The sequence below is a fragment of the Trifolium pratense genome, linkage group LG4 (assembly GCF_020283565.1).
Source record: "Trifolium pratense cultivar HEN17-A07 linkage group LG4, ARS_RC_1.1, whole genome shotgun sequence".
NCBI classification, from domain to species: domain Eukaryota; kingdom Viridiplantae; phylum Streptophyta; class Magnoliopsida; order Fabales; family Fabaceae; genus Trifolium; species Trifolium pratense.
In genome coordinates, this window is record NC_060062.1 from 39,076,115 (window position 1) to 39,103,294 (window position 27,180).

Genomic DNA, 27,180 nt, shown 5'->3' on the forward strand with positions numbered 1-27,180 from the left:
TGCCGGACACCGACACAGACACACCTAACCTAAGGAGCATCGGTGCTTCCTAGTCCGAAACCCTATAGTGGTAGGTAGAACAGCCACAATTTCTAGCAACAATTACCAATGGTACTTATTAGTTTACAAAGAAACCATTTTTTTTTTCTTTTTTACGTCGAACATATATTTTTTTGAGGTATGGGGTGATTTTGTTTCCTTTATGCCTTTATGTTTTGTTGGTTTTGCAACTCATCTCATTTTCACACTTTTTATGATAGCAAAATATATGTTCATACCACAAATAGAAATACCATAATATATTCATAATTGTTCAAGCTTAAAAAAAAGACATACAAATCACCGAGTCATTAAACATAGTTCATACATAATTAAAACACCATTGATTACAACACCATAGATATCAAAGCAGTAGGACATAGAAAGAGGACGCGGTCCAATCAACGACGATCTTCGCGGCGGATCAACTTCACTATCAAGCGGGTCTTAGAGCTCGGCACAATGAAGTTCAACTTGTCACCAATCCTTGGCTTTAGGTCTTCCAAATAGTCATACCAACCATCTCCAAGATATCTCACAAACATCCCTCTGTCGGGCGGAGCCAAAATACTGCACGGATAAGTACGGCCGTTGTCCACTGAATCCAAAATAATACCTTTCTTATGAAACAACACTGATTGAACGATCCAAGATGGGACATGCTGCACAGTTTGCAAACATTAGTAATAACAATGAGAGATTAAACTATAATTAGTAATACATAAAACCATAAACTAAACTCATAAACATGTTAAAAAAACTCAGTCATACCAAACAGATTACTAACTCAGTCATAAACTTACCAATGTTTGAGGCTTCCTCCAATTCCCAAGAGCCGCAGTAACCTCCTTTGACCAGCCCCATTCACCAAAACGATCCTCAACAACCTCTTCATCATCCGAGCTGATGTAGATTGTTTCAATCTCTTCCTCAATGTGGACAACATTTTTGTTTTTGTTCCTATTTCAAAGCCACAGATTATAGTTTAAATACACCATTTCGGAATAAATAAAAAAAAATTAAAAATGCAACGAAATCTACATGCAATCATCATATAAGCAAGTTACAGTGACCATTTCATTATTTTTAATTTTTTCGGCAAATAAACATGAACAACTACATGAACTGCTGACAAAAGTTTTAAAAAAATCAAATTTTTCCTCTTTTTAATTAGAGATCCAACATCAATCAACTATTTTCTCCTTTTTTAACAAAGGATTCTTATAGATCAATATTAAAAAAAAAGTATTTTTTAAAAAAAAAAAAGAAGAAACAACAATAAAAAAAACGAGCATGGCATCTGAATCAAAATAACAAAAAACAACAATAGAAACGGCGTTAACTACACGAACAGCTCGAAGACATGGGTATGATGCAAAAGTAGAAACCTTTTAAACAACAACATCAGAGGAAAGACGAGTTTTTTACTACGGCGAATGACAAATCTAACCTTTGCTTCGACGATGATGCCGTCGCTCTCGTCGATCTTGTCATTCTTCAACTTCAGAACGGATAGAAGTGTTTGTTGTTTTTTTGTGGACTTAATGGAGAAGGAGAAGAAGTATGGAGAAGGAGTGGAAGTGAAGAGGTTTAGTATGTGTTTGTATTGGAAAACGCGATACCTACAGTTACACGCATATATCCGTTCCAATATCACAATGAAACCATTTGGGTTCCACGCACGTTTGGCGTATCCTAACTTCTCCCTTTTTATTTTATTTTTAATAACAAAATTTAACACAGATCTAAAAAAAAAATTATAAAATTTTATTACAATTTTTTTTTTATTATAACCACATTTAGAAAAAGTATTCCGACAATAACGCACGAGTCAAATTCGAGCGAGGTGGAATATTTAGTTTATTTCATTTTAATGTGCAAATCATCTCATTTGATTGAGTATATGTCGTATTGACGAGATAATAGGTCGTAGAGTAGCTCGGGTGAATCGGATCATAACCACATTTAGAAAAAGTATTCCGACAATAACGCACGAGTCAAATTCGAGCGAGGTGGAATATTTAGTTTATTTCATTTTAATGTGCAAATCATCTCATTTGATTGAGTATATGTCGTATTGACGAGATAATAGGTCGTAGAGTAGCTCGGGTGAATCGGATCATAACCACATTTAGAAAAAGTATTCCGACAATAACGCACGAGTCAAATTCGAGCGAGGTGGAATATTTAGTTTATTTCATTTTAATGTGCAAATCATCTCATTTGATTGAGTATATGTCGTATTGACGAGATAATAGGTCGTAGAGTAGCTCGGGTGAATCGGATCATAACCACATTTAGAAAAAGTATTCCGACAATAACGCACGAGTCAAATTCGAGCGAGGTGGAATATTTAGTTTATTTCATTTTAATGTGCAAATCATCTCATTTGATTGAGTATATGTCGTATTGACGAGATAATAGGTCGTAGAGTAGCTCGGGTGAATCGGATCATAACCACATTTAGAAAAAGTATTCCGACAATAACGCACGAGTCAAATTCGAGCGAGGTGGAATATTTAGTTTATTTCATTTTAATGTGCAAATCATCTCATTTGATTGAGTATATGTCGTATTGACGAGATAATAGGTCGTAGAGTAGCTCGGGTGAATCGGATCATAACCACATTTAGAAAAAGTATTCCGACAATAACGCACGAGTCAAATTCGAGCGAGGTGGAATATTTAGTTTATTTCATTTTAATGTGCAAATCATCTCATTTGATTGAGTATATGTCGTATTGACGAGATAATAGGTCGTAGAGTAGCTCGGGTGAATCGGATCATAACCACATTTAGAAAAAGTATTCCGACAATAACGCACGAGTCAAATTCGAGCGAGGTGGAATATTTAGTTTATTTCATTTTAATGTGCAAATCATCTCATTTGATTGAGTATATGTCGTATTGACGAGATAATAGGTCGTAGAGTAGCTCGGGTGAATCGGATCATAACCACATTTAGAAAAAGTATTCCGACAATAACGCACGAGTCAAATTCGAGCGAGGTGGAATATTTAGTTTATTTCATTTTAATGTGCAAATCATCTCATTTGATTGAGTATATGTCGTATTGACGAGATAATAGGAATTTAACCCTTGGCAAAAACCTATCGTTAATAATGCCTCGTTTAATTTGAGTAAGTTGGGATATTTATTATTATTTATTTTTTGTAATCCACTTATTTTAAAATGACTTTATGTTTGGTCCTTTTTATTTAATTTAATGTAATTTAAATGTGTTATAGAAACTAAATATAGATCTAATTTTTTTTGAAACATGATCTAAGTGTATAAATATATAATTACGGAATGAAACATTTACAAATGAAATTGTCACAGTCTAGCGGATATGTTATTTGTCCATCATGTTCAGGTCCCTGGTTCGAACCTCCTATGTTCCATTTTTTTTTTTAATTTATTTCCACTGCAGTTAACAGTTAAAAACAAATTTAAAAATGTAGCAAACAAGATTCGAACCCACATCCTGCTTGCAATATGAAACACCTTAAACCACTGACACACTTGTAAACCATTTGCATTATTATGCATTATGAATCTTAAAATAATATCACATTCAACCTTCAGTTTTATAAAATTTGCATCAAGAAAACCTTCCAACCGTCAATATAAGCCTGAATCAGTGTTCATATTCAGCAAACAATATGAACTTGCATCAATTTCTCAAACTTTAATAAAACTTGTAAAAATTAAATTTAACAAACATCGAATCCCAAACTTTAATTTTGTTTCAATATCTCCAAAATAATTATCCACAAACATTACACCCAAAATCATCCATAAACATTACCTAACTATTACCAAAATACATTCAAATCTACTCAAAATAGTCAATCATTCTTAGCAGATTTCATAACATGTTGTAGCAGACCATAGCATGAACTTTGACCAACATTCGTTCCATGTTGCATTCCTTGTTGCATTCCAGGTTGCAGTCCATACATTGGGTATATGGGTTGTAGGGGCATCGGTTGAATCATCGGATGTACGATAGGCATCATAGGATACAGTTGTTGATTCATAATTCTGCTTGTGCTCTGTAATTCCATATGTTCAGGTGTCGTAACGGTAGCAGCGCGGTATCTCGGCGGATACAAAGTTTTGTTTTGCACACTTCTTTGAACATTGCAAGCTTCTTTTCTTTTCCTTTTCTGAAAAATCAACATAATTGCTTATATAATTACGCAATATTTAAACCAAAACCAAATCAGCAATTTGGCTTTCAGAATATAATAACCAAATAACAAAAAATACAAATATAATACCTCAGCAATTTGGCTTACAGAATCAGAAATCGACACCGAGTACAAATCGACATTCGGTTCTGCCACTTGTTCTGTCGTTTGTTGTTTACCCTGCAAATTTAACAATATCAATTACAATGCTCGATAACCAGTAAAACATTATATAAAACTGACAAACAAATAATGATTTATTACAATTACCGAACATCTCTTCGAATTAGGAGTTGTATTTTTGCCATTTGAACGGCGCCTGCCAGATTTTGCGACATTATTCTTTTTCTTTGGAGCACCTTTACACTTAACCATAACTGGATCGCCTACTGCTGACTTTTGTGTACCGATTGCATCATCATCTTTACTGCAATACTTTTTTTTCAGCTGCATCAGGTCTTCCATTATTTGTGCATAAACACCATCTTTTTTTGAAGCTTCTTTGCAGAACTCTGTTAAAACAGTACAATATGAACCAAAACGAGCTTCGGCAATCGTATTCAAATCAACATTATCATTAAAATTGCTGGTGTTCAAAAACTGAATTTTTGCATCCTTGGTCCATCGCGTCAAAACCAAATTGCTTGGGATACGATCAACGTGTTCTTCCTTCATTACGTAAAAAATATGAGAACACGGAATGCCACGGGACTCAAACCTCTTACATGAACACTCAAATGTCGAACCATCATAAACAACACTTCTTTCATAACCATCCTTACAATATTTTGTCAATCTATAAGCCTTCCTACCCCCGACTTCGCTTTTCTCCCTAACTATCAATTCACCGGCTTTCAATATTTCATGTCTAACTTCTTTGAAAAGCTCCGCCGTATATATTTTACCAGCATGACTCTCAATCACATGCAGTTGCGTCGACAACACAGGATCTGTAGACGATGATTTAAAATCAGCAACCAACTCATTATTTCTATAATCTCTCAAAGCCTGATCAAAGTTGTTCATAAATTCAAAAATGCATCCTTGCTTCCTGACATAACTCTTAATTATTGCATTAACAGCTTCGCACTGCGACGTAGTTCTTATACGTCCAAAAAAATTATCTCGTAGATATGCAGTAGCCCACAGTGACCTATTCTCGTACGTTTTGACTACCCAAGGATGTCCTTGCACTCCATTTTCTTTAATCATTTGTGACCAATACTCTTCAAATTCATCTATTGTAAAATTTGAGTACATGGCCTTTGAAAAACCGTCCAAAAAATTATTTCCGTTCTTCACATTCTCACTTGCATTCTTATTCAAATGCCAAGCACATAACCTATGGTTAGCATCGGGAAATATCTGTTTTATGGCCTCTCTCATTGCCCCATCCCCATCTGTTACCACCGCTTTTGGTTGTTTACCTTCCATGCATTCTAGGAAACACCTCAACACCCACTTATACGTCTCCGTCGTTTCATCTGACACCAATGCAGCACCAAAAATTACTGTTTGAGAGTGGTGGTTACACCCTGAAAATACAACCAACGGATAGTTGTACTTGTTCTTCCTGTAAGTCGTGTCAAATGCAAGCACATCACCAAAACAAAAATAGTCGGTCCTACTAATCCCATCAGCCCAAAAAAGAGTCTTCATTCTTCCATTAACGTTGTCTACAGCATACTCAGCATAAAGCATGGGATCACTAGACGACTTCATATTCAGGTAGTTTAAAGCTGCGGCAACATCACCATCTTTAATAACAGCACGCATTTTTTTATCAAAATAGTTGTACAAATCTTTCTTTGTAAAACCAACATCAGCATATCCACCCTTCTGTGCAACCATGTACCCCATTATATGACATGTTCTAATGCCACGTTTCTGAAGACTATCCACCTGAGCCTTATCTACTTCAGAAATTTTACGATATACGGGGTGTAAGTGCACAAACCTAGCTGGGGTTAATTCATGGTTATGAGTCTCTTCAAAAGCTGAAACTACATATCTATCTTTTTCAGCTTTGTATTTCACACGAAGCCTGGCTCCACATTTAGTGCGGGTCAACCGTCTATGTTCTAATTTCCTATCTACCCTAACTAAGTGTCTCTTCTCTCTTACACCGTGTTTGTTGCATACAAACTGCTTCATTTTTATTACTTTATTACCTTCACTACCTCTTACCCTACTATCACCTTTCCTAACAGCAAAACCATTATACTTACCATAACGGTAATAAAAGTCATAAGCTTCATTAAGAGTGGCAAATTCCATAGAACGAATTTCTTCAGCAGTTATGGTATCAAACCTTATCTGGCTATTGCATCCAACTGCATCTCCATCATCATTGCCATTATCAGCTGAATGATCGCCATCCACTGAACTTTGATTCATATTAGATATCGAATAACTTTCTTCATCGTCCAACTCCTCGTCCCATGAATCACGTTCACTTGAATGAATGGAATCAACATCAACATCAACATCAGCAGACTCATCATAGTTTTCCATTGTTATCCTGAATTAACACAAGTTGTCACCAAACAAAACTCAGCTCAGCATCAATTACAAAACCACCATATTACCTAAACACTAAAATCAAAAGGTATCTAACCTAATTCCCAAATTAATTTACGACCTCCACTAGAAAACCCTAATTCACAAATTGAAATCAAATTTAACAAACCCAAATTAATATTTGATATCATTATATCTTAATACCTAATTACAAATAAAGTTGTAAATCGTTTACCTTAATACGACTCAATACGAGACGAGCATCTGATTTTTGAATGTCGAACTCGAACTTCGTTCAACAATGGTGGAGGAGAACGATAGAGTCTAAGATAAATGAGGTTGGGTGGTGAGAAAATAAGATGTTGATGAACGATGAAACGACGAAGTTGAAGAAATCACTTCGTTCAACAATGGTGGACGAAGAACAAACAGGTTGGCTGGTGAATGGGGAAATACGAACAATGAAACAACAGATATTGTGATTTGATTATTTGATTATTTGATTATTTGATTTGATTATTTGATTTGATTATTTGGGAATTATGATTAATAAAACAATATTAAGTTTGGGGTAATTTTGTAAGTTTTAATTTGTTAGGGACTTGTTTGCAACATGAAGATGTATGGTAAGCCTTCTACACCATATAATCTTATGTGGCAATTGACTAATTCAACTGTTTCATTAATTGGACACGGTGGCGACTTCTTTCAAGAAGTGAGTTTTTTGACTTCTTCCTAGAATTTTCCTTATTATTTATATGTTTATAAGTTTCTCTTTCATAATTTTTCTCCCAAGTGGCAACCTCTCCTTAATCTATGTAATAGGTGGCACTCTTATGGTTTGACATTTCCTATGTGGCAAATGCTTAAGAGTTCTTTCTTATGAATTCTTTCACAAGACAAATTAGCATTTAATTCTTCCACAAGACAAATTAGCATTTAATGCACTTAGAATTTGAATTAGAATGTTCTATTACTTATAAATATATATAACATTCATGTCGGATTTTTATTCTAAATAATTATATACAGTAAAAAATAAATTTCTTTTTCTGAATAATTGTATAGTATTATTGTCAAAAAAAATATTAAATGTATAGTAATATTTAATTGTATGATATTTTGAATTTTTTTGGTACAAATTGTATATGATATTTTGAATTAGTTGTCAATTGCATAATAATTAATACATGTTTTTCGGATGAAAGACACATTATAAAGGTCATAATTTTATTCTAAATAATTGTATATAATAAAAAATAATATTTCTATTTTGAATAATTGTATACTATTATTGCACTGAAAGAAACAATAGACATATAATTTTTTTTGTAATTAATAGTCATAATAGTACTTTCTGTAGCAAAAAAAAATAGTAATCATAATAATAATAATAATAATAATTTTATATACACGTTTTTTTTTCTTCTGATAGTAATAATAATTTGTCAGTGGAATAATATTAATTTAATTTAATAGTAAATTGATGGACATTCTATGATGAATTCTGCCATCATATGTCAAGGTGCAGATTGATACACGTTTTTTTTATGATTGATTTCTGCCATCACACATTGAACTTCAAATAAGCCCTAAATTGATGGACATTCTATTTTCATTCACTTCAATCTTCATGGTTGACCTCATTAATATTCGATTGTGAATACCTGCACCATATTAAATCAAATATTCAATCAATGACACCATAAATAGTTAACTTCTAATTCTGGCGGATACTTTTGAAATTAAATTTTAGCGCAAAAAAAAAAAATCAATTTCAGATCTTTTAGAGACATGACCAATTGTGCCGCCTCAGACACCCAATTCTTTTAACCCTAATATCATCAAATGCACGATTTTTCCGTAATCGAATTTAATGCCTTATTTCTTGCCCTACTAGGTGTAAAAAAAAATCATCCTACATGTCAATTAAACATCTATTTATGTCTTACGTGTCATTTAACCAGACCTTTTATGTTTTTTATTTAAATATATTTAGGAGTTTTCTCTAGTCATCAATGCTCAATTATAACTATAATTATATATAGAAATTTCTTATTCTTATAAATTAATTTGAACAACATTCAATGTTGAGATTCTTTGTTCGTTTGAAAAATATCAACAATGCTTTTCAATTCTTATTTTTTAACTGTATTATTTGATTAGTAAAAAAAAATGGATTATTATTTGAGTGCATTTGTCTAAATTACCTTTAACATAAATGAGTAGTTTTACAACAAATTATTTTTACATTATATACATGCACAAAAAATATGAAAATAATTTATTTTAAAATTAAATTAATAGATTCCTTAATTTTTATTTTGGTCCTCTATTATTATTATAAATTTTGTTGATTCAAATCAATTGATTATTTTTTCCTTGAACATTGCATTCAGTATTAAATATTAATAATAATTAAAAGTCAAACATTTCTCAAGTATTAGTCATCAATGCTCAATTATAAACATATATAGAAATTGTTTATTCTTATAAATTAATTTCTTATTTTGTTCCTTTTTTTTATGAATACATTATTTTTGTTTTTAATCCCACCTTATTAGCATTTAATTGAATTAAATTGATTGATATTTTATGGGAGTCTTCACTTCTTAGAGAAGTTTTTATATTAATTATTGGCTTATTACTGGCTTATTTTATAAATTTCCTTATATAAAATCAAAATATGATTCATTTATTCGGTGTACTAGAACTTTGACCCATGCGGTGCATGGGTCTAATTAGGTGTAATATGTAACAATAAAAAATAAAATACAAAGCATGGGTCTAATTAGGTGTAATATGTAACAATAAAAAATAAAATACAAAAATTCTAAGAGCATTTTCAATAAGAGTAGTATAGGGAATTTCATGGACTAATTATTCTATATTTGTTTATGTGCTTATTTTATATTTTATATATTTTTTAAATAATTTTGGAACCTCGTCGTTTTGTTTACTTATTAAAAAAAAATTGCTGATAACTAAAGGTTAAAAAATTGATGATAATTAAAGGTTAAAAAAAATTAAAGACATAATCAAGAACATAAACTTAAGTAGACATCCATAAATAAATAAAAATTGTGATTAATTCCACCATTCAAATTTATTGAAAACAGGGTTAACATATTAGGATTCCTAAATTCTTTCATAATTGAAGCACATGTTTTAGCGGTTGAAAGGTTTTATTGTAAGTAAGGGATGCAGGTTCGATGACAAATCTGTATTTTTTTAATAAAAAGAAAGAGAAAATGAGAGGGGGAAAAAATCTGGTTTAGGGTTAGCTTATGTTAGCAAGCTTATAATATAAGAGATTATCGGTTTTTAATTGTTTAAATTGTGCAATGAAAATTGATGGTTCTTAATTGTTGTATGAAATCTTTCCTATGAAAGTTGATGGAGCTTAACACTTTGTGGACATAATTTAAATCACAATTGGTCTGCTAGTGCATATTGTATCAATTGATCATCGGTTAATATTAAATCTGCAATGTTAAAATCAAAATAATGAATGTGATTAGTGACATGACTATGGTTGTGTTTGGTCGTATTGCAAAAAAAAATTGATTTAGCAGAATTGAGTTTGATAATAACTTTCCAAATTACACGTGATAATAACTTTCCAAATCTCACGTGATAATTATTCTCTAAATTTATGATCCGGTAGAAAAAAAATCATTGATCAGGAAAGACATAAAAATATTTCGTGATGAATAATATAGTCAACAATAATTTTGATATGGTATACTTTTAAAATTGATGGTGCTTATCAATTATTGCACATAATTTTAATCACAATTGGTATACTTGCCATAATGGTTGGAAATATTGCCTTGCATGTAAGGGTTGCGGGTTTGAATCCTAGTCAAGACAAAATTGTATTATTTTTTAATAAAAATTGCAAGATAAAATGGAGGGAAAACATGGAAAACAAATTAGGGTTTAGAGTTTGCTTGTGTATACAAGCTTATAATATAAAAGATATATATATGGTCTAAAACATAAAATAAATCACATTTTTCTATACTCATTTTCTCCTCTCTTTTTTCCTCTAATACTCACTAATTTTTCTATCTATTGTCCCTTTTATTTTATTTTTAATTTCTTCTTCTTTGATCAATATTTTTTTTGACGGATTTGTTCAACTTTTCTTATGTTTCTTTTTTGCCTGATTTTTTATGTTTCTTTTTTATTATTTAGATTCTTTTATTTTGATGTTTATCATTTTTTTTATTAATCCGTTTTTTGTTTTCGGCAGGGAATTCAATTGAAAGACGGGAAGAAATGCATCACATTCTCGCAAAATGAAAGTTGGAATATCAATAAAAATGTATATATGAGCTAAAATGTGGCCTATATGTTTAATTGTTGGATATACTAAGAAATTGATCAAATGATGTATTTTCTCAATAGTGTTAAGTTTATCCTTTATCTTATCTTTTTTTCTATTGTAAATTTTCTTTTATGTTTTAGTTTTGAACAAGGTGATCTATATTATATTGGATTTTGTTTTTGAAGATTGCAACGGATTGAGTAATTAGGTGTTCATATGTTATATTACAAACATATTAAGTTTTGTACCAAAAGGTGAAGAAATATTTTAGTTACATATAATTTACAAATTTGCAGGAGACTAAATGTTTAAAAATTTCACCATTCTTGTGTTGTGAACAATGTAATGGGTTAAGTGATGGTGAAAGTGCAGTCTCTTTGGGATAGTTGTTATTGATGAATTTATTTGTGGTGTCAAATATGGACCAATCTCGCCATTTTATGGTAGATTGAAATTCTGGCATTTATTGTTTATAAAAAAAATTCTGGCATTTATTTATTGTTGAAATAGATACTGAGTTTTGAAGATTCTATAGATTTTTTTTATTCCCACATATGAGAATATTTTTCCACACGGGGACGTGGGAGTATGAAACGGGGAAAAAAATAACATGTTGTTTAAGTGGAATATCATTTTCCATTCCGCCATTCCTCTTTAAAATTTCCAAAATTGATAACAATATTTTTCATATTTAAATAAATTATTACATTAAATGTAAAATTAATTGAGTTTAATTGTTGTGCATCGTTGGTGTAATTTTTTTTACACATGCATTTAATGACGCGTTGCCACGTCATTTAATGAATGTGACACATCATGTGTTTTTAATTACTATATATGATGTGTCGGTATATTATTGGATGCATGTGCAAAATAACTTTACACCGACGATGCATATAAATTAAATTCAAATTAATTTTACAAATGATTAAAAAATCACAAAATATTTTTTCTGACTCAATAATTAAAAAATAACAAAATATTAAAAGTTTAATTATTCATATTTTTCATTGAACATTAACCCGTGCGAATGCACGGGTAAGTTATACTAGTTTTTCATTAAATAGATTTATGAATGGGAAAAATTAGATTAACATGACACGTGTTGTCCCAACAAAAAAGCTGCAATAAAATTGAAGATGTGATGAATTGGATTGGATATGGATTTAGGAAATAGGAATCACCCCTAAGAGCCTATTGAATGAAATTCAATCAATGGCACAGCGTCCGATTCGATCACTCGTTCAAACTTCAAACCTATAGTTGTCAAATTAAGTGTCCTTTTTGGAAAGGCGTCGCCGATTTTTTTTGGCAAAATGACTGATAAATTGTTCATTGTTACTAGTAATTGTTAAGGATAAGAAGTTCAAGAGAGAGATAAATCTCAAGTATTTTTTTATCGTGCATTTATTTGAATTATAAATATTATTAAATATTTATTTTTAGAAGTGTTAATGTTTGAATCTCAGTGGATCGTGGCTGTCTATGAAGCCCAGATATGTACATGATATTGATACGATACAATATCGATACAATTTTTTTTCAAAATTCTCGATAAGATACAGTCGCGATACATTATTTAAAAATTAAATTTAAAATTAAATATATAAATGCACAATATATAAACATAACTAGAATCGATAATGATAATAAATTAACATTCAATTCAAATTAGTCAAAATAAGCGAACAAGTGACAATTACATAATTAGTACTATCCCAAAAAAACATCATCGCTACCACAAAAAAAGACATAGTTGGCTATATATAAAGAACATCATAATTTAACATTCACTATTTAAGAGGAAACACATATTGTATCAGTCTTCTCTCCTCTATTTTCATCATCAAAGATCATTAATCACCCAATACTTCTCCGACACTCGTATTATGTTAGTTTTTTTTTTCATTTTTCATGCGCGTCCAACATGTAATTGTTGAGAATAATTCAAAGTTAGTTAAAATTGAGTTAGTTTGGTTGTTGCAAAAGCTGTTACTTGCTTTACAAGTAAAACAGAATTAGTTAGTGTGTAGGTTAGTTAGTTGAGTTAACTGCTATGTTAATAAGTAACCATAGTTGGTTAATGCTAACTCATTGGTTTTGTGTATAAAAACCATACTACACCATTGTAAAGATATCTCAATTGATCATTAATGAATTTACCCCTTTTCTCTCATTCTTTCTCACAATTTGTTCATTCACATTCATCCATTCATTGTTCATAAGTTCTAACAAACTGGTATCTAGAGCCTCAAGGTTCGTGGCATTAAAGAATTGATCAAGATTCACTGCAATTTGATCAATTAACTCAGGAAGAAGATGACAAGTCAACTAGAAACACTCAGCAACAGTTTTGGTGGGAAATTGCCAATTCTTGATGCAAGCAATTGGGATCGATGGAATAAGCAAATGAAAGTGATATTTGGGTTTCAAGAAGTACAAGATGTGATTGAAACTGCTATCACTGAATTAGCAGCAGATGCAACAGACAATCAGAGGAATGCACATCGTGCATTGAAGAAGAAAGATTTCAAAGCAATGTTCTTCATTCATCAATGTGTTGATTTGGTGAATTTCCAGAAGATTGAGAATGCAACATCAGCTAAGGAATGTTGGGACATTCTTGAGAAAGCACACTCAGGGAATGAGAAACTGAAGCAGGTTAGATTACAAACTTGGAAAAGGAAATTTGAACTGCTGCAGATGGAAAACAATGAAAGCATTGCAGACTACTTTAACAAGATCACAAACATCACAAATCAGATGAAGAGTTGTGGTGATACTTGTGACAATCAAACCATTGTTGGTAAGGTTATGAGAACTTTATCTCCTAAGTTTGATTATATCACTGTTGCAATAATGGAAACCAAAGATCTGTCAACATTGACATTGGATGAATTACAATGTACACTGGAGTCTCATGAACAAAGAATCATGGAAAGAACAAAAGATAGAGCCACTGATCAAGCATTGCAAGCTCATGCAGAAAAGAAAGGCAATAGCAAATGGAAGGGGAAAGATAAGTCCAAGAAGAATAATAATTCACAAGATAACTCAAAGAAAAACAATGATCAAGCTGAATCTTCATCTCAAGGCACTGCATCAAATCAAGATAAGAGAGGGAAGTTCAATTTGAAGAACATACAGTGCTATAATTGCCAGAAGTTTGGTCACTTTGCAAAAGATTGCAGAGGCAAGAAGGTTCCAAGGTATGGAGGAAAGAATAAGGCTGAAGCACATATTGCTCAGGAAGATAGTGACTCAGAGGTTGATCCAACACTGTACATGGCTACCATTACAGATATTGAAGATGATCAAGAACATTGGTATCTTGACACAGGTTGCAGCAATCACATGACAAGCCATAGAGATTGGCTAATCAACTTCAACAGTTCATCAAAAACTAAAATAAGGTTTGCAGACAATAGAACAATTCCAGCTGAAGGAGTAGGTGATGTGTTGATCAAAGGCAAGAAAGGAAATCAAGCCATCATCACTGGTGTTCTATATGTACCAGACATGAAAACAAATTTACTAAGTTTGGGACAGTTACTAGAGAAGGGATTCATTATGCATATGGAGAATAACATCATGGAAGTGTATGATTCTCAGAACAACACTATTCTGAGAGCCCCTCTATCTCAGAACAGAACATTCCAAGTCACCTTGACTGCAAATCAATCCCAATGTCTGGCTACAATAAAGATCAATGACCAAGCTTGGTTATGGCATCTGAGGTATGGTCATCTGAACTTTAAAAGCTTGAGTTATCTGCAAAACAATGAACTGGTCAATGGATTACCTGCAATTAAGATCCCTAGAGATATATGTCAACATTGCTTGATAGGCAAGCAAGCAAGAAAGTCTTTTGTCAAGAATACTGCAATGAGAGCTAAACAGGTACTTAATGTAGTATATACAGATGTATGTGGTCCATTTGACACACTATCTTTAGGAGGAAACAAGTACTTTGTATCATTCATTGATGAATTCAGCAGAATGATGTGGATTCACTTAATGAAGAGCAAAGATGAAGTGCTTCAGAATTTTAAATCATTCAAACTGTTAGTTGAAAAGCAATCAGAAAAGAAGATTAAAATTCTAAGAAGTGATGGTGGTGGTGAATACACCTCAAATGAATTCAAGACATTTTGTTCAGAAAATGGAATTCAGCATGAAATAATAGCTCCATACACTCCTCAACACAATGGAATGGCTGAAAGGAGGAATAGAACTATCATGAATATGACCAGATGCATGCTAAGAGAAAAGAATCTACCTCACAGCTTTTGGGGTGAAGCTGTAGTTACAGCCTGCTATGTTCTGAACAGATGTCCTACAAAGCAAATAGATAAGGTACCAGAAGCAATTTGGTCAGGTCACACACCATCAGTGAAGCATCTTAGGGTATTTGGATGTCTTTGTCACAGACACATACCAGATCAAAAGAGGAAGAAACTTGATGATAAAAGTGAAATGATGATCATGATAGGATATCACACTGCAGGTGCCTATAAACTCTACAATCCAATCACAAAAAAGGTAACCAGCAGCAGAGATGTCACTTTTGAAGAAGATAAGAGCTGGGATTGGAATGGAAATACAGCACAAGATAAAAAGTATGTTCCATTTCAGTTACTTGATGAAGAAGCAACTGAAGAAAACACTATGCTAACACCTCCAACAACTGCAAATGAGCCAGTTGTACTAAGAAGATCAGAAAGAGGAGGTATTCCAAACAGAAATCTGCAAGGGTATGAAACAATCCCAGATGACATGATCACACCAGATGGTGATATAGTGCATTTTGCATTATATGTAGACACTGAGCCCTTGACATATCAACAAGCAGCAAAATATGAAGAATGGAGGGGAGCAATGGAGGAAGAAATAGCCTCAATTGAAAAGAACAACACATGGAACTTGGTCCATCTGCCTGCAAACAAGAGGCCTATAGCAGTCAAATGGATATACAAATTGAAATACCTACCTGATGGCACTATAGCAAAGTACAAAGCACGATTGGTTGCCAAAGGATTCCTATAGAAACAAGGTATTGACTTTACTGAAATCTTTGCACCTGTGGCAAGGATTGAAACTGTGAGACTAGTTGTTGCTATTGCAAATCATTTTGACTGGGAATTTGTTCAATTGGATGTCAAGTCTGCATTTCTCAATGGCAAACTTGAGGAGGAAGTATATATTGAACAACCTCAGGGTTTCATAGTTAAAGGAAAGGAAGATCATGTGTTGAAGCTGAACAAAGCATTGTATGGCCTAAAACAAGCACCAAGAGCTTGGAACATGAGAATAGATGAGTTTCTCAGCAAAAATGGATACTCAAAATGCACTGTTGAACATGGAATCTATGTCAAAGGTACATCACAGAATAGACTTTGCATAGTGTGCCTATATGTTGATGACTTACTAATAACTGGCAGCAGTAAAGATGAAGTTAAGAAGCTAACAAGTCTGCTAAGCTCAGAATTTGACATGACCATCTTAGGAGGTTTGAAATATTTTCTTGGGCTGGAATTCACTAAGACAAGTAGTGGTATGCTGATACATCAGAGGAAGTATGCTTCAGATATACTAAAGAGATTCAACATGATGGATTGTAATCCAGCTAACACTCCAATGGAAACTGCATCAAATTTGAATGTTGATGATGAAGGCAAATCTGTGAATAGTACTCACTATAAACAGATGGTAGGAAGCCTTAGATATGCTTGCAATTCAAGGCCAGATATATGTCAGAGTGTAGGGATTGTTAGCAGATTTATGCAATCACCTAAACTGTCACATATGCAAGCAGTGAAGAGAATCCTAAGATACCTACAGGGCACAATTGACTATGGTGTTTTGTACACCAAAACAGATGAGAACCAAAAGAAGCTTGTTGGTTATTGTGACTCTGACTGGTCAGGTGATAAAGTTGAAAGAAGAAGCACAATGGGATACATCTTCACATTGTTCAATTGTCCAATCTCATGGAGTTCAAAAAAGCAAAGTGTAGTTGCCTTATCCACATGTGAAGCAGAATACATTTCTGCCTGCAATGCTGCTTGCCAAGGAATCTGGTTGCTAGCATTACTGCAGGAAATGAAGATTGATATTGAACAAGAAGTAGAGCTAATGATTGACAACAAATCAGCCATTAATCTGGCCAAAAACCCTATAGCTCATGGAAGAAGCAAACATATAGAAACAAAGTTTCACTTTTTGAGAGATCAAGTTACAAAGGGGAAGATCAAAATGACTTACTGCAACACAGAAAAGCAAATGGCAGATGTGCTCACTAAGCCATTGAAGATTGATAGATTCAAGGATTTAAGAAGAATGATGAATGTTCAAAGCCTTGAGACTTTGAATTAAAGGGGTGTGTTGAGAATAATTCAAAGTTAGTTAAAATTGAGTTAGTTTGGTTGTTGCAAAAGCTGTTACTTGCTTTACAAGTAAAACAGAATTAGTTAGTGTGTAGGTTAGTTAGTTGAGTTAACTGCTATGTTAATAAGTAACCATAGTTGGTTAATGCTAACTCATTGGTTTTGTGTATAAAAACCATACTACACCATTGTAAAGATATCTCAATTGATCATTAATGAATTTACCCTTTTTCTCTCATTCTTTCTCACAATTTGTTCATTCACATTCATCCATTCATTGTTCATAAGTTCTAACAGTAATCAGACAAAAATTTTGTTGATTTTTCCATGGCGTTAAAATTTGGATAGAAAAAACACTTATTTGTTGTGTTGAAATTGGATTGATCAAGAATGAACAAGAAATGATTGAAGTTGTTGATTGATGATTTTGGTATGAACAAACCTTTTTTCGTTTCTAGCAAACCCCTTCTCACTTTGATTTTTTTATTTATGTGCAAATTGCGGTTTCTTCATAAAACAGGGTCTTGCAACCTATGTTCCAAAGTTCCTCTTGTTCGGATCCTATGATACAAAACTTGCTTATGTTTTGAATTGTAGGATACAAAAAATTTATTTTTGGTTCAAATTAAGGCACTGTTTGTTTGAAGAGAAATAAGGAAGAGAGAAAGAGAGAAGAGATTGTAGTTTTCTCTTGTTTGGAATGTAAGAGAAATAGAAGAAAGATTTAAAACTGTGGACCCACCGCTTTTTATCGTCTTCTGTTCAAAGTAGGGAAGAAATGGGAAAGAGATTGTAGTTTTTTGGCTTCAGGGTCGACTTTGGGTTTTTCGGCATATTTTTTGGTTTTTTGGCGTTTTTTTGGGTTTTCGTCAATTTTAGGTTTTTCGGCCGATTTTAGGGTTTATAGTCGATTTTTTGGATTTTCGGCCAATTTTTGGTTTTTCGGCCGATATTTTGGGTTTTCGGCCGATTTTAGGGTTTATAATCGATTTTTGGAATTTTGGCCGATTTTAGGTTTTTCTGTCAATTTTTTGGGTTTTCGGCCGATTTTAGGGTTTATAGTTGATTTTTGGGCTTTTGGCCGATTTTAGGTTTTTTTTCCGATTTTTTGGATTTTCGTCCGATTTAGCGTTTATCGTCGATTTTAGGTTTTTCGGCTAATTTTAGGTTTTACGATCAATTAGTAATTTTTAAAAGTTTATAGAGAAGAAGGAATTTCAAATTCTTTGGTTTTAGGTGTCATTTTGAAATTCTCTAAATTTAACTTGAACAAAATACTTCATAAATTTCCGTCATTTTGAAAATTCTTCAAATTATCATCCAAACAATGGAATTCTCTCAAAACATTACTTTACCTCAAAAAATTCTTTCATCCAAACACACTCGATTCAATTGAATTCCCTTGATTTTCAAATTCCAGTGTTTGGATAAAGTGTTGAAATTCCATCAATTGTTTGGATAATGTAATTTAATTTCTTTCATTTAATTTTATTTATTTTAATAAAATCGACCATAAACCCAAAAATTGGCCGAAAAACCAAAAAAAATCGGTGGAAAAACCTAAAATCGGTCAAAAACCATAAATCGTCCGAAAAACCTAAAATCGACTATAAACTCTAAAATCGGCTGAAAACCCAAAAAATTAGTCGAAAACCCAAAAAACGACCTTAAACCCAAAAAAATCGACCGGAAAAACCACCGCGACGTCCACCGTCGCCACCATCACCATGTCAAACAACCGTTCAATCTTCATCGTTTTTAGAGGAAACTAGCGATGGTTTTGGGGAAGAAAGTTGGTCTTAAATCTATAGCATGAACAACATAACTCATTGGATTGAATTGTTCTTTGTTGGATCTAGATTGAAAAAGCAAGAAAGAAATAAAAAAAGATGGTCAATGGCATAATTGGTAGTTCCGCCATTGTATGGGCATGGCGTCGTTGTCAGTTTCGCCATCAGAAGGGACTTCAAGCGTCGGTTTTTGTCCAAAAATGGAGTATTACAGCAATATTTTTGAAACAACGGGTATTGTTGTAAAAAAAATTAGGGGCAATTAAAAGAAAAAATCCAAATTTTTGGAGGGTTTGAAAGCGATGGGCTAAATTGTAATTTTCGCAGCAGCTATTATTATGATTTATAAAGGGGAGGCCAAAGCCCTATCAGAATCGCAAATCCTATAAGTTATTGAAAAATTATTCTTTTTCTTCAGATCTATCTACCGTCGATGCTTGGCCGCCACCGCCACCGTTAAAGAGGGAGGGTGAGACGAATTCCTAGCGTTCTTAACGGCTTCAGAAACAGGTTTTTTTTTCTTCTTCAAATTCAAATTAAAAGTGATAATTTAATTTGGAAGAAGGAAAAATTGATTATCTAGTTCAATAAACTTACTTAGGTAGTTTCTTCTAATAGGATTTGCTACAGCCTAGAGCAGTGAGAAAATCAAGTGTTAGAGGAGTCAGATTCGGAATCAAACGAATCGGTTATTAGATTTTCATGCTCAATATTTATTTATATCAGTAAAGAAACAAAGTCAAATATTTTGTTTTTAATAACTATTCGTGCAGGCAGGAATGGCTTTACCGTATATTTGGAACCGTAATACATCATTCTCTCAATGGAACTTTATTTCATGCTCGGAGATCGAAGAAGAAAGAAAGGAAAATTATATCACAAGAAAAAGAAAAAGGGTTAGGAACTATATATCTGATGATATCACATTTTTTATTCTGTCAAAATTGCCTCTAAAATCGTTGAAACGATTTGAATGTGTGTGCAAGTCATGGGCCCTCTTATTTCAAAACAATTATTTTTTGACCATGTACCACAACAATTTGATGATGTCTAGTAGTAACTGTTATGATGATACCTATCTGGTTCTACATGCTGAGCCCAAAAATGATTATTATATCTCTAGTGAGTTTTATTTGCTCTCTGGCGAGAGGTTAAAAAATAGGGTCAAAATTGATTGGCCTCCTCCATTTCAAGAGTATGACAGTGAAATTTTTATTTTGGGTTCTCTTAGTATTAATGGCATTCTTTGTCTCAAACAAAAATTTGATCCACACCTTGTATTGTGGAATCCAGCTACATGTGAATTCAAGGTTGTTCCTCTCAGCCCTTTTAATTCCACACCACCTCTTCGGACTCCTTATTATGTTCTTCATGGTTTTGGTTATGACTCTGTAACAGATGACTATAAAGTTATCCAATTTGTTGATTCTCTTCCCCTTGCTATAGGTGATGATTATTTTCACCATAGATCTTACGAAACCTTTTGGGAAATATATTCTCTAAGAAGTAACTCTTGGAGGAGGCTTGATCTTTGTTTTCAAAATCGTTATTACTATACCCAAAATCGAGGTATCGGGGTGTACACTAATGGAGTGTGCCATTGGTGGGCTAGAACTGATGTTTCAGTTATTTATGAAGAATGTTTGCTATCATTTAACTTTAGTAATGAGGTGTTGATTACAACACCTGCACCCTTGTATTTGGATGTTAATTCTCCTTGCTTTAAATATGTGGAGAGACGTTTGGTGCTTTTAAATGAGACCGTTGCATTGATCTCAACTTATCTAGAGACAAGTACTTTTCACATATCAATTTTAGGCGAACTCGGTGTGAGGGAATCATGGACCAAAATCCTTATTGTTGAGCACTTACCTTCAATTGGTCGCCCCATCGGAGTTGGGAAGAACAGTAATATACTATTCTTTCAGAAAACTGATGGTAAACTAGCATGGGTTGATTTAAGTACTAAGATGATTGGGGAGGATCTCGGTCTTGAAGGATGGTTGTTTGGTTGTAGTATAGGGAAGTACAAGAAAAGCTTCTTGCCAATAGGAGGAATGGATAATTAATTGATTTTCTTCTTTCCAACCATTAGGTATATGGTTATTTATTTATTTATTTATTTATTTATTTATTTTTAGGAAGACTATGGTTATTAGTATTATTATTATTATTATTATTTTATACAGCTGAGGGCAATATCCCATATGGTTATTATGATTTTACTTGTATTTGATTTTATATAGTCTAGTATTTAAAGTGGATTGTTATTTGCACTTATCATAACTATTATTCAGTATAAGACAAAGTAAGAAGTCATGTGATGATGTGAATTATGCTTTATCAATCTATTTGCAAATTAATTTATTTGCACTTATCATAACTATTTTCTCTTTTTTAATAAAGTAAGGGTAAAAATGACTTAACCTATCAATCTTTATGATTTTTTTATCCTTGTGCAAAACTCTAAAATGACTAAAGTTTTGGAACGAAAGGAGCAATTATCATTGCAAAATAGTTCCAATGAAACTTATAGAATATTGCTTTAATAATTTTGAAGATTCAAGCTTAGAGTTAGACAATGACTTGAATAGTATTATGAGTGAAAATGATCTCATTCATTCATTATATATACAAGCTCTATCTAATGTGCATGAGCACTTACAACATAAAAGCTCTATTCTAACTAACAAAATAGCCAATAACTAGTTAACTTGTTGTGCAAGTTACTTATTTGCTCTAAGTCCTGAGCTCCTAAATGAGCACAAGCATTTAACAACATTGTAAACACGCTTGGTTTAAGCCTTTCATCTTGCATTTTGTTGAAAAATTCTAATGCCTCCATTAGTTTTCCATTCCTAACATATCCACTATTCATAGAATTCCATGTAACTTGAAGCTCTTCTTGTAGGCATATTATCGAACAACTTCCTAGATTCATTAATTAATCTCACCGTATTTAACAATCAAGTTCCAATTTTTCATCAAAAACTCTTCTAGCTTCCCTCAAAATTATCATTAATTTACTACTATTGTAAGTAATACACTACTAAACCCACAATTTACATATTCAAGTGGTTTGAGATTTGAATTGTGCTTATGGAGAAAGAAATCTCTCCAATATTATGGTAAATTGTTCAATATCTAATGTTTACCTATAGAAAAAAAATTCAAGATGTAAGACTAAAAACTACTTTATGTGTTTCATAAATTTTTTGACAAAAACTAATCATTTTTAATTAAAGGTAAAAATTTCATATAAAAAACTCGGTAAAAATATATGTATAAATCTCTATTCAAAATACCCATATATTTATAATAATTATAAATATAAGGGTTTAATATATTTTTTGTCATATTAAAAGGTGACACATTTTCTTTTTAAGGACTTTTTATTGTTAGGATCTTTATCTTCTTCTCGTGCACAGCTGGATCTTTTGGAGCAATTTACATCTACAAGCTCATCAGTCAATGGTATGCAAGTTAACTTATTTTCTCTTCAAATCAATGCTATGTTTAGGAGACAAAAATCAAATGTTAGATGCACAAGATTAAGATATATGTCTGGATAAGGCACATGTGGTTGTGATTATGTTGCATTTATCAATTTCCTATGCATTGATCAATTTCCTATTTGGGGAATGTTTCCGGGCTGCTTCTATTATGCACAAGTTCATCAAGTGGATTATATTTTTATTATATAAAAAAAAAAGTTCATCAAGTGGTGCACGGTGTACCACTTATCAATAACTCGATAACGAATACGAATATTATAAAATCCACCGTTGGATAGAAAGTTTATATCGTATAGATCATTCATATAAATTTTTAAAAAAATTGTAAATTATTTGATGTGTTATTGAGACCTATCAAAATTAACGGTATTTAATAAAATTCATAAACCGTTAATTTTGATGAGTCTCAATAACATATCAAATGATTTTCAATTTTTTTTTAAATTTATATAGATGATCTATACGATATAAACTTTCTGTTTAACGGTAGATTTTATAAAATTTGTATTCGTTATAGAGTTATTGACAACTGGTGCACCGTGCACCACTTGTCTTACTCTTTCATTTTAGCCAAAGCCATGTTTCCATTATTCAACATTTGGTATTCTCCCATGCCATGATGATCTTTATGCTAATGTATCAAGATGTGTCACTACCGATCAGGGCCGGTCCCAAGTATTTGGAGTTCCTGTTTGAAAATTAAAAATAGATCTTTACTAAAATATTTTTTTTAAAAAAAGTCATTATCTATTATAATTGTAAATAACATAGAAAATAGTCAATCATAGTAAATAACATCTAAAAGCGACATATTTTAATCAATAACATTAAAATACATCTTCAATTTAATATTATTATCAACTTTACATTTCCTTCGCGAAAAAAAAAAACTTTCCTGTAATGTTGGTTCTTTTTTTACAATCAACCGCAAGTTTATTATAAAATTAAGAGCGTGTCTACTAATTTTTTTTTATGAGTAATAATTTTTGTTAACAAAGTCATTAAGTTTTTTACATATATAAAAATTTTAATAGATCGATATAAACAATTAGAGACCCCTAAATGTTTGAGACCCTGCGCAGTGGCTCACGTTGCACACCCACAGGGCCGGCCTTGCTACCGATATGAATTTGAATTCTTTGTAGTGGAAAAAGCATGTGGTTCCACACAATTTTCGACCTCGACTGTTAATCTGAAATTCGATGGTTCATCATATCAAAAATCAATTTAAAACGATGACGATGGCCGTTAATTTGCAATCAGATAGTTGAGATCGATAACTGTGTGACATAATAACTACTACACTAAACTAAATATCTACTGATATGCATTTATGGCGTATGTCTTGATGATGGTAACTACTTCTCTATCCTCACATAAATTGAGTGTATATGTCCTATGCTGACATGCAATCAATCAAATTCAGTCATTTCTTATAAAAAAAAAATCAAATTCAGCCATATATGTGTCCAAGTCAAACATAAATAATTTTTTACAAAAAAATAATTTTAACTACTTTAATTTTCAAATAATTATATTTTAAGTTACTAATTTTCATTAATTATATTTTTAGATTACACATATCCTTGTATTGCCTTCGACGATTTGTGACTAAAACAATAAGTTATGAAACTTCAGACCATGCTTGGCCGCCACCGCCACCGCCACCGTTAAAGAGGGAGGGTGAGACGAATTCATAGCGTTCTTAACGGCTTCAGAAACAGGTATATATTTTTTTTTTCCTTCAAATAGTAGAGCTTAGTTCTGGATGCAATTCAAATTAAAGGTGATAATTTAAATTGGAAGAAGGAAAAATGGATAATCTAATTGAATAAACTCAAGTTGTTACAAATTCTCTAGTAGTTTCTAATAGGATTTGCTACAGCCTAGAACGGTGAGAAAATAATGTGTCGATATTTTAACAAACTTATGATTTGTTAATTAATGGTCGGTATTACTAAGTTTACTCCGTGAATTGCTCACGTTAGAGGAGTCGGCTTCTTTCTGATAATAAGGCCCGTGCAGATTCCGACTCAAACGAATCCGTTATTAGATTTTATGTTCAATAAGAAAAGGCTGTGAGTATCCCCACTTGTGGGATTGACGACCGGGGATTTTACTGTAGGACAGAAAGCTGTTTCAAGCAAAGTAGTCAAACATGAGAGAGTGTTCTCAAAAATCAACCTGCGATTATACCATTTGCGTTTGACACGTTTGGTTTTCTTGCCCCAGAAAGCATAGCAATGTGGTGTCTCCTAGGTTTCTAGATGTAGTATTTAAAAGGATTTGTTTTGCCATTCAAAAAGGGGGTTAGCAGCGCAGCTTGTTGTCCGTTTGCCTATATATATTAATTATAAAGAAACAAAAACAAGTCAAATATTTTGTTTTTAATAACTATTTGTGCAGGAATGGCTTTCCCGTATATTTGGAACTGTAATACATCATTCTCTCGATGGAACCTTGTTTCATGCTCGGAGATCGAAGAAACAAAGGAAAATTATATCACAAGAAAAAGAAAAAGGGTTAGGAACCATATATCTGATGATATCACATTTTATATTCTGTCAAAATTGCCTCTAAAATCCTTGAAACGATTTGAATGTGTATGCAAGTCGTGGTCCTTCTTATTTCAAAACACTTATTTCATGACCATGTATCGCAACAATTTCATGATGTCTAGTAGTAACTATTATGATGATACCTATCTCGTACTACGCTGTGAGCCGAATAAAGATGATCATATCCCTACTCAGTTTTATTTTCTCTCTGGCGAGAAGTTTAAAAATAGGGTCAAAATTGATTGGCCACCTCCATTTCAAGAGTATGACCGTGAAATTTTTATTTTGGGTTCTGTTAGTATTAATGGCATTCTTTGTCTCAAACAAAGTTATAATCCACGACTTGTATTGTGGAATCCAACTACATCTGAATTCAAGCTTGTTCCTCTCAGCCCTTTTAAGTCCGCACCACCTCTTCGGGACCCTTTTTATGTTCTTCATGGATTTGGTTATGACCCTGTAACAAATGACTATAAAGTTATTCAATTTGTAGATTCTATTCCCCTAGTTATAGGTGATAATTATATTCACCATAGATTGTACGAAACCTTTTGGGAGATATATTCTCTAAGAAGTAACTCTTGGAGGAAGCTTGATCTTTGTATACCAAATCGTTATTACTATACGCTGGATCGAGGTATTGGGGTGTACACGAATGGAGTGTGTCATTGGTGGGCTAGAACTGATGATTCAGTTATTTTTGAAGAATGTTTGGTATCATTTAACTTTAGTAATGAGGAGTTGATTACAACACCCGCACCCTTATATTTGGATGTTAATTCCCGTTGCTTTAAATTTGTGGAGAGACGTTTGGTGCTTTTAAATGAGACTGTTGCATTGATCTCAACTTATTTAGAGACAGGTACTTTTCACATATCAATTTTAGGCGAACTTGGTGTGAGAGAATCATGGACGAAACTCTTTATTGTTGAGCAGTTACCTTTAATTGGGTGCCCCATCGGAGCTGGGAAGAAGAGCAATGTACTCTTCTTCCAGAAAACTGATGGTAAACTAGCATGGGTTGATTTAAGTACTAAGATGATTGAGGAGGATCTCGGTGTTAAAGGATGGTTGTTTGGTTGTCATATAGGAAAGTACAAGAAAAGCTTCCTGCCGATAGGAGGACTGAATAATTAAATGATTTTCTTCTTTCCACTCATTATGTATATGACTATGGTTATTTATTTATTTTGAGGAAGTCTATGGTTTTTTTTTTTGACTAAATGAGGAAGTCTATGGTTATTATGATTTTTTGCGTATTAGACTTCGGCCCTCTTTTGTAAAAAAAAAAAAAAAGGTAAGAAGTCTCATGTGATGATATGAATAATGCTTTATCAATCTATTTGCAAATTAATTTGTTTTCTATTGCAATTGACTACAACTGCAGGAAAGATATTTACCCTTTACTTAAGTGTTCAATTACAGTAACTTATATGTTTGTTCGAACTTCAATACATTTTGCATGAAATATTAAGCCATTGTGCTTAACTTTGTTCTTTTGCCCTACAAATCAGTTAACTATGTTTGTTCAAGCTTGATGGCAACTATGTTTTTTTTTTTTTTTACAACTACATCATGCATTTACAGCTGCCAGGTGTTTTTATTTTTTCGACAAACAGCTGCCAGGTATTGGATTAAAATAAATGGCTAATTTTGTTGTTGTTGATAATAATAATAATAATAATGGCTGAGATTTATTCACTTTGTGAAACTGAGTTGTAATCTGAATTGGCAGATCGTAAATCAAAACCGACATTGATTATAGGGTTAAATTGCTTTATGATGCAGCAGCCATAGTAGCAGAGGGGGCTGCAGTTGAGGATCCAAATCGCAAGCCTAGAGT

The 27,180-nt window shown here is 32.5% G+C and overlaps 2 protein-coding genes and 2 pseudogenes across 2 annotated transcripts; 2 read left to right on the forward strand and 2 right to left on the reverse strand.

Moving 5' to 3' along the window:
* Nucleotides 1–3,783: 3,783 nt before the first annotated feature.
* Nucleotides 3,784–5,146, reverse strand: LOC123882283. The gene is made up of 3 exons (XM_045931112.1): nt 4,506–5,146; nt 4,326–4,415; nt 3,784–4,211 (listed from the first exon to the last, which is right to left on the reverse strand). The coding sequence occupies exons 1-3, from the start codon at nt 4,908–4,910 to the stop codon at nt 3,891–3,893; spliced, it is 816 nt and encodes a 271-aa protein (XP_045787068.1). The 5' UTR covers nt 4,911–5,146; the 3' UTR covers nt 3,784–3,890.
* LOC123922655 (protein FAR1-RELATED SEQUENCE 5-like) lies at nt 4,948–6,749 on the reverse strand. Its single transcript, XM_045975348.1, has 2 exons — nt 5,048–6,749; nt 4,948–4,955 (listed from the first exon to the last, which is right to left on the reverse strand). Exons 1-2 carry the CDS (start codon nt 6,747–6,749, stop codon nt 4,948–4,950), a joined length of 1,710 nt encoding a protein of 569 aa, XP_045831304.1.
* Nucleotides 6,750–19,657: 12,908 nt separating this feature from the next.
* On the forward strand, nt 19,658–26,560 carry LOC123882282 (annotated as a pseudogene).
* On the forward strand, nt 19,768–21,611 carry LOC123882281 (annotated as a pseudogene).
* Nucleotides 26,561–27,180: the final 620 nt, after the last annotated feature.

Coding starts and splice junctions, on each gene's coding strand:
- LOC123882283 (XM_045931112.1), bottom strand. CDS start 4,910: ATGAAGGAAGAACACGTTGATCGTATCCCAAGCAATTTGGTTTTGACG. Junction 4,416..4,505: donor CTAATTCGAAGAGATGTTCG/GTAATTGTAATA, acceptor TTAAATTTGCAG/GGTAAACAACAAACGACAGA. Junction 4,212..4,325: donor CTGTAAGCCAAATTGCTGAG/GTATTATATTTG, acceptor TTGATTTTTCAG/AAAAGGAAAAGAAAAGAAGC.
- LOC123922655 (XM_045975348.1), bottom strand. CDS start 6,749: ATGGAAAACTATGATGAGTCTGCTGATGTTGATGTTGATGTTGATTCC.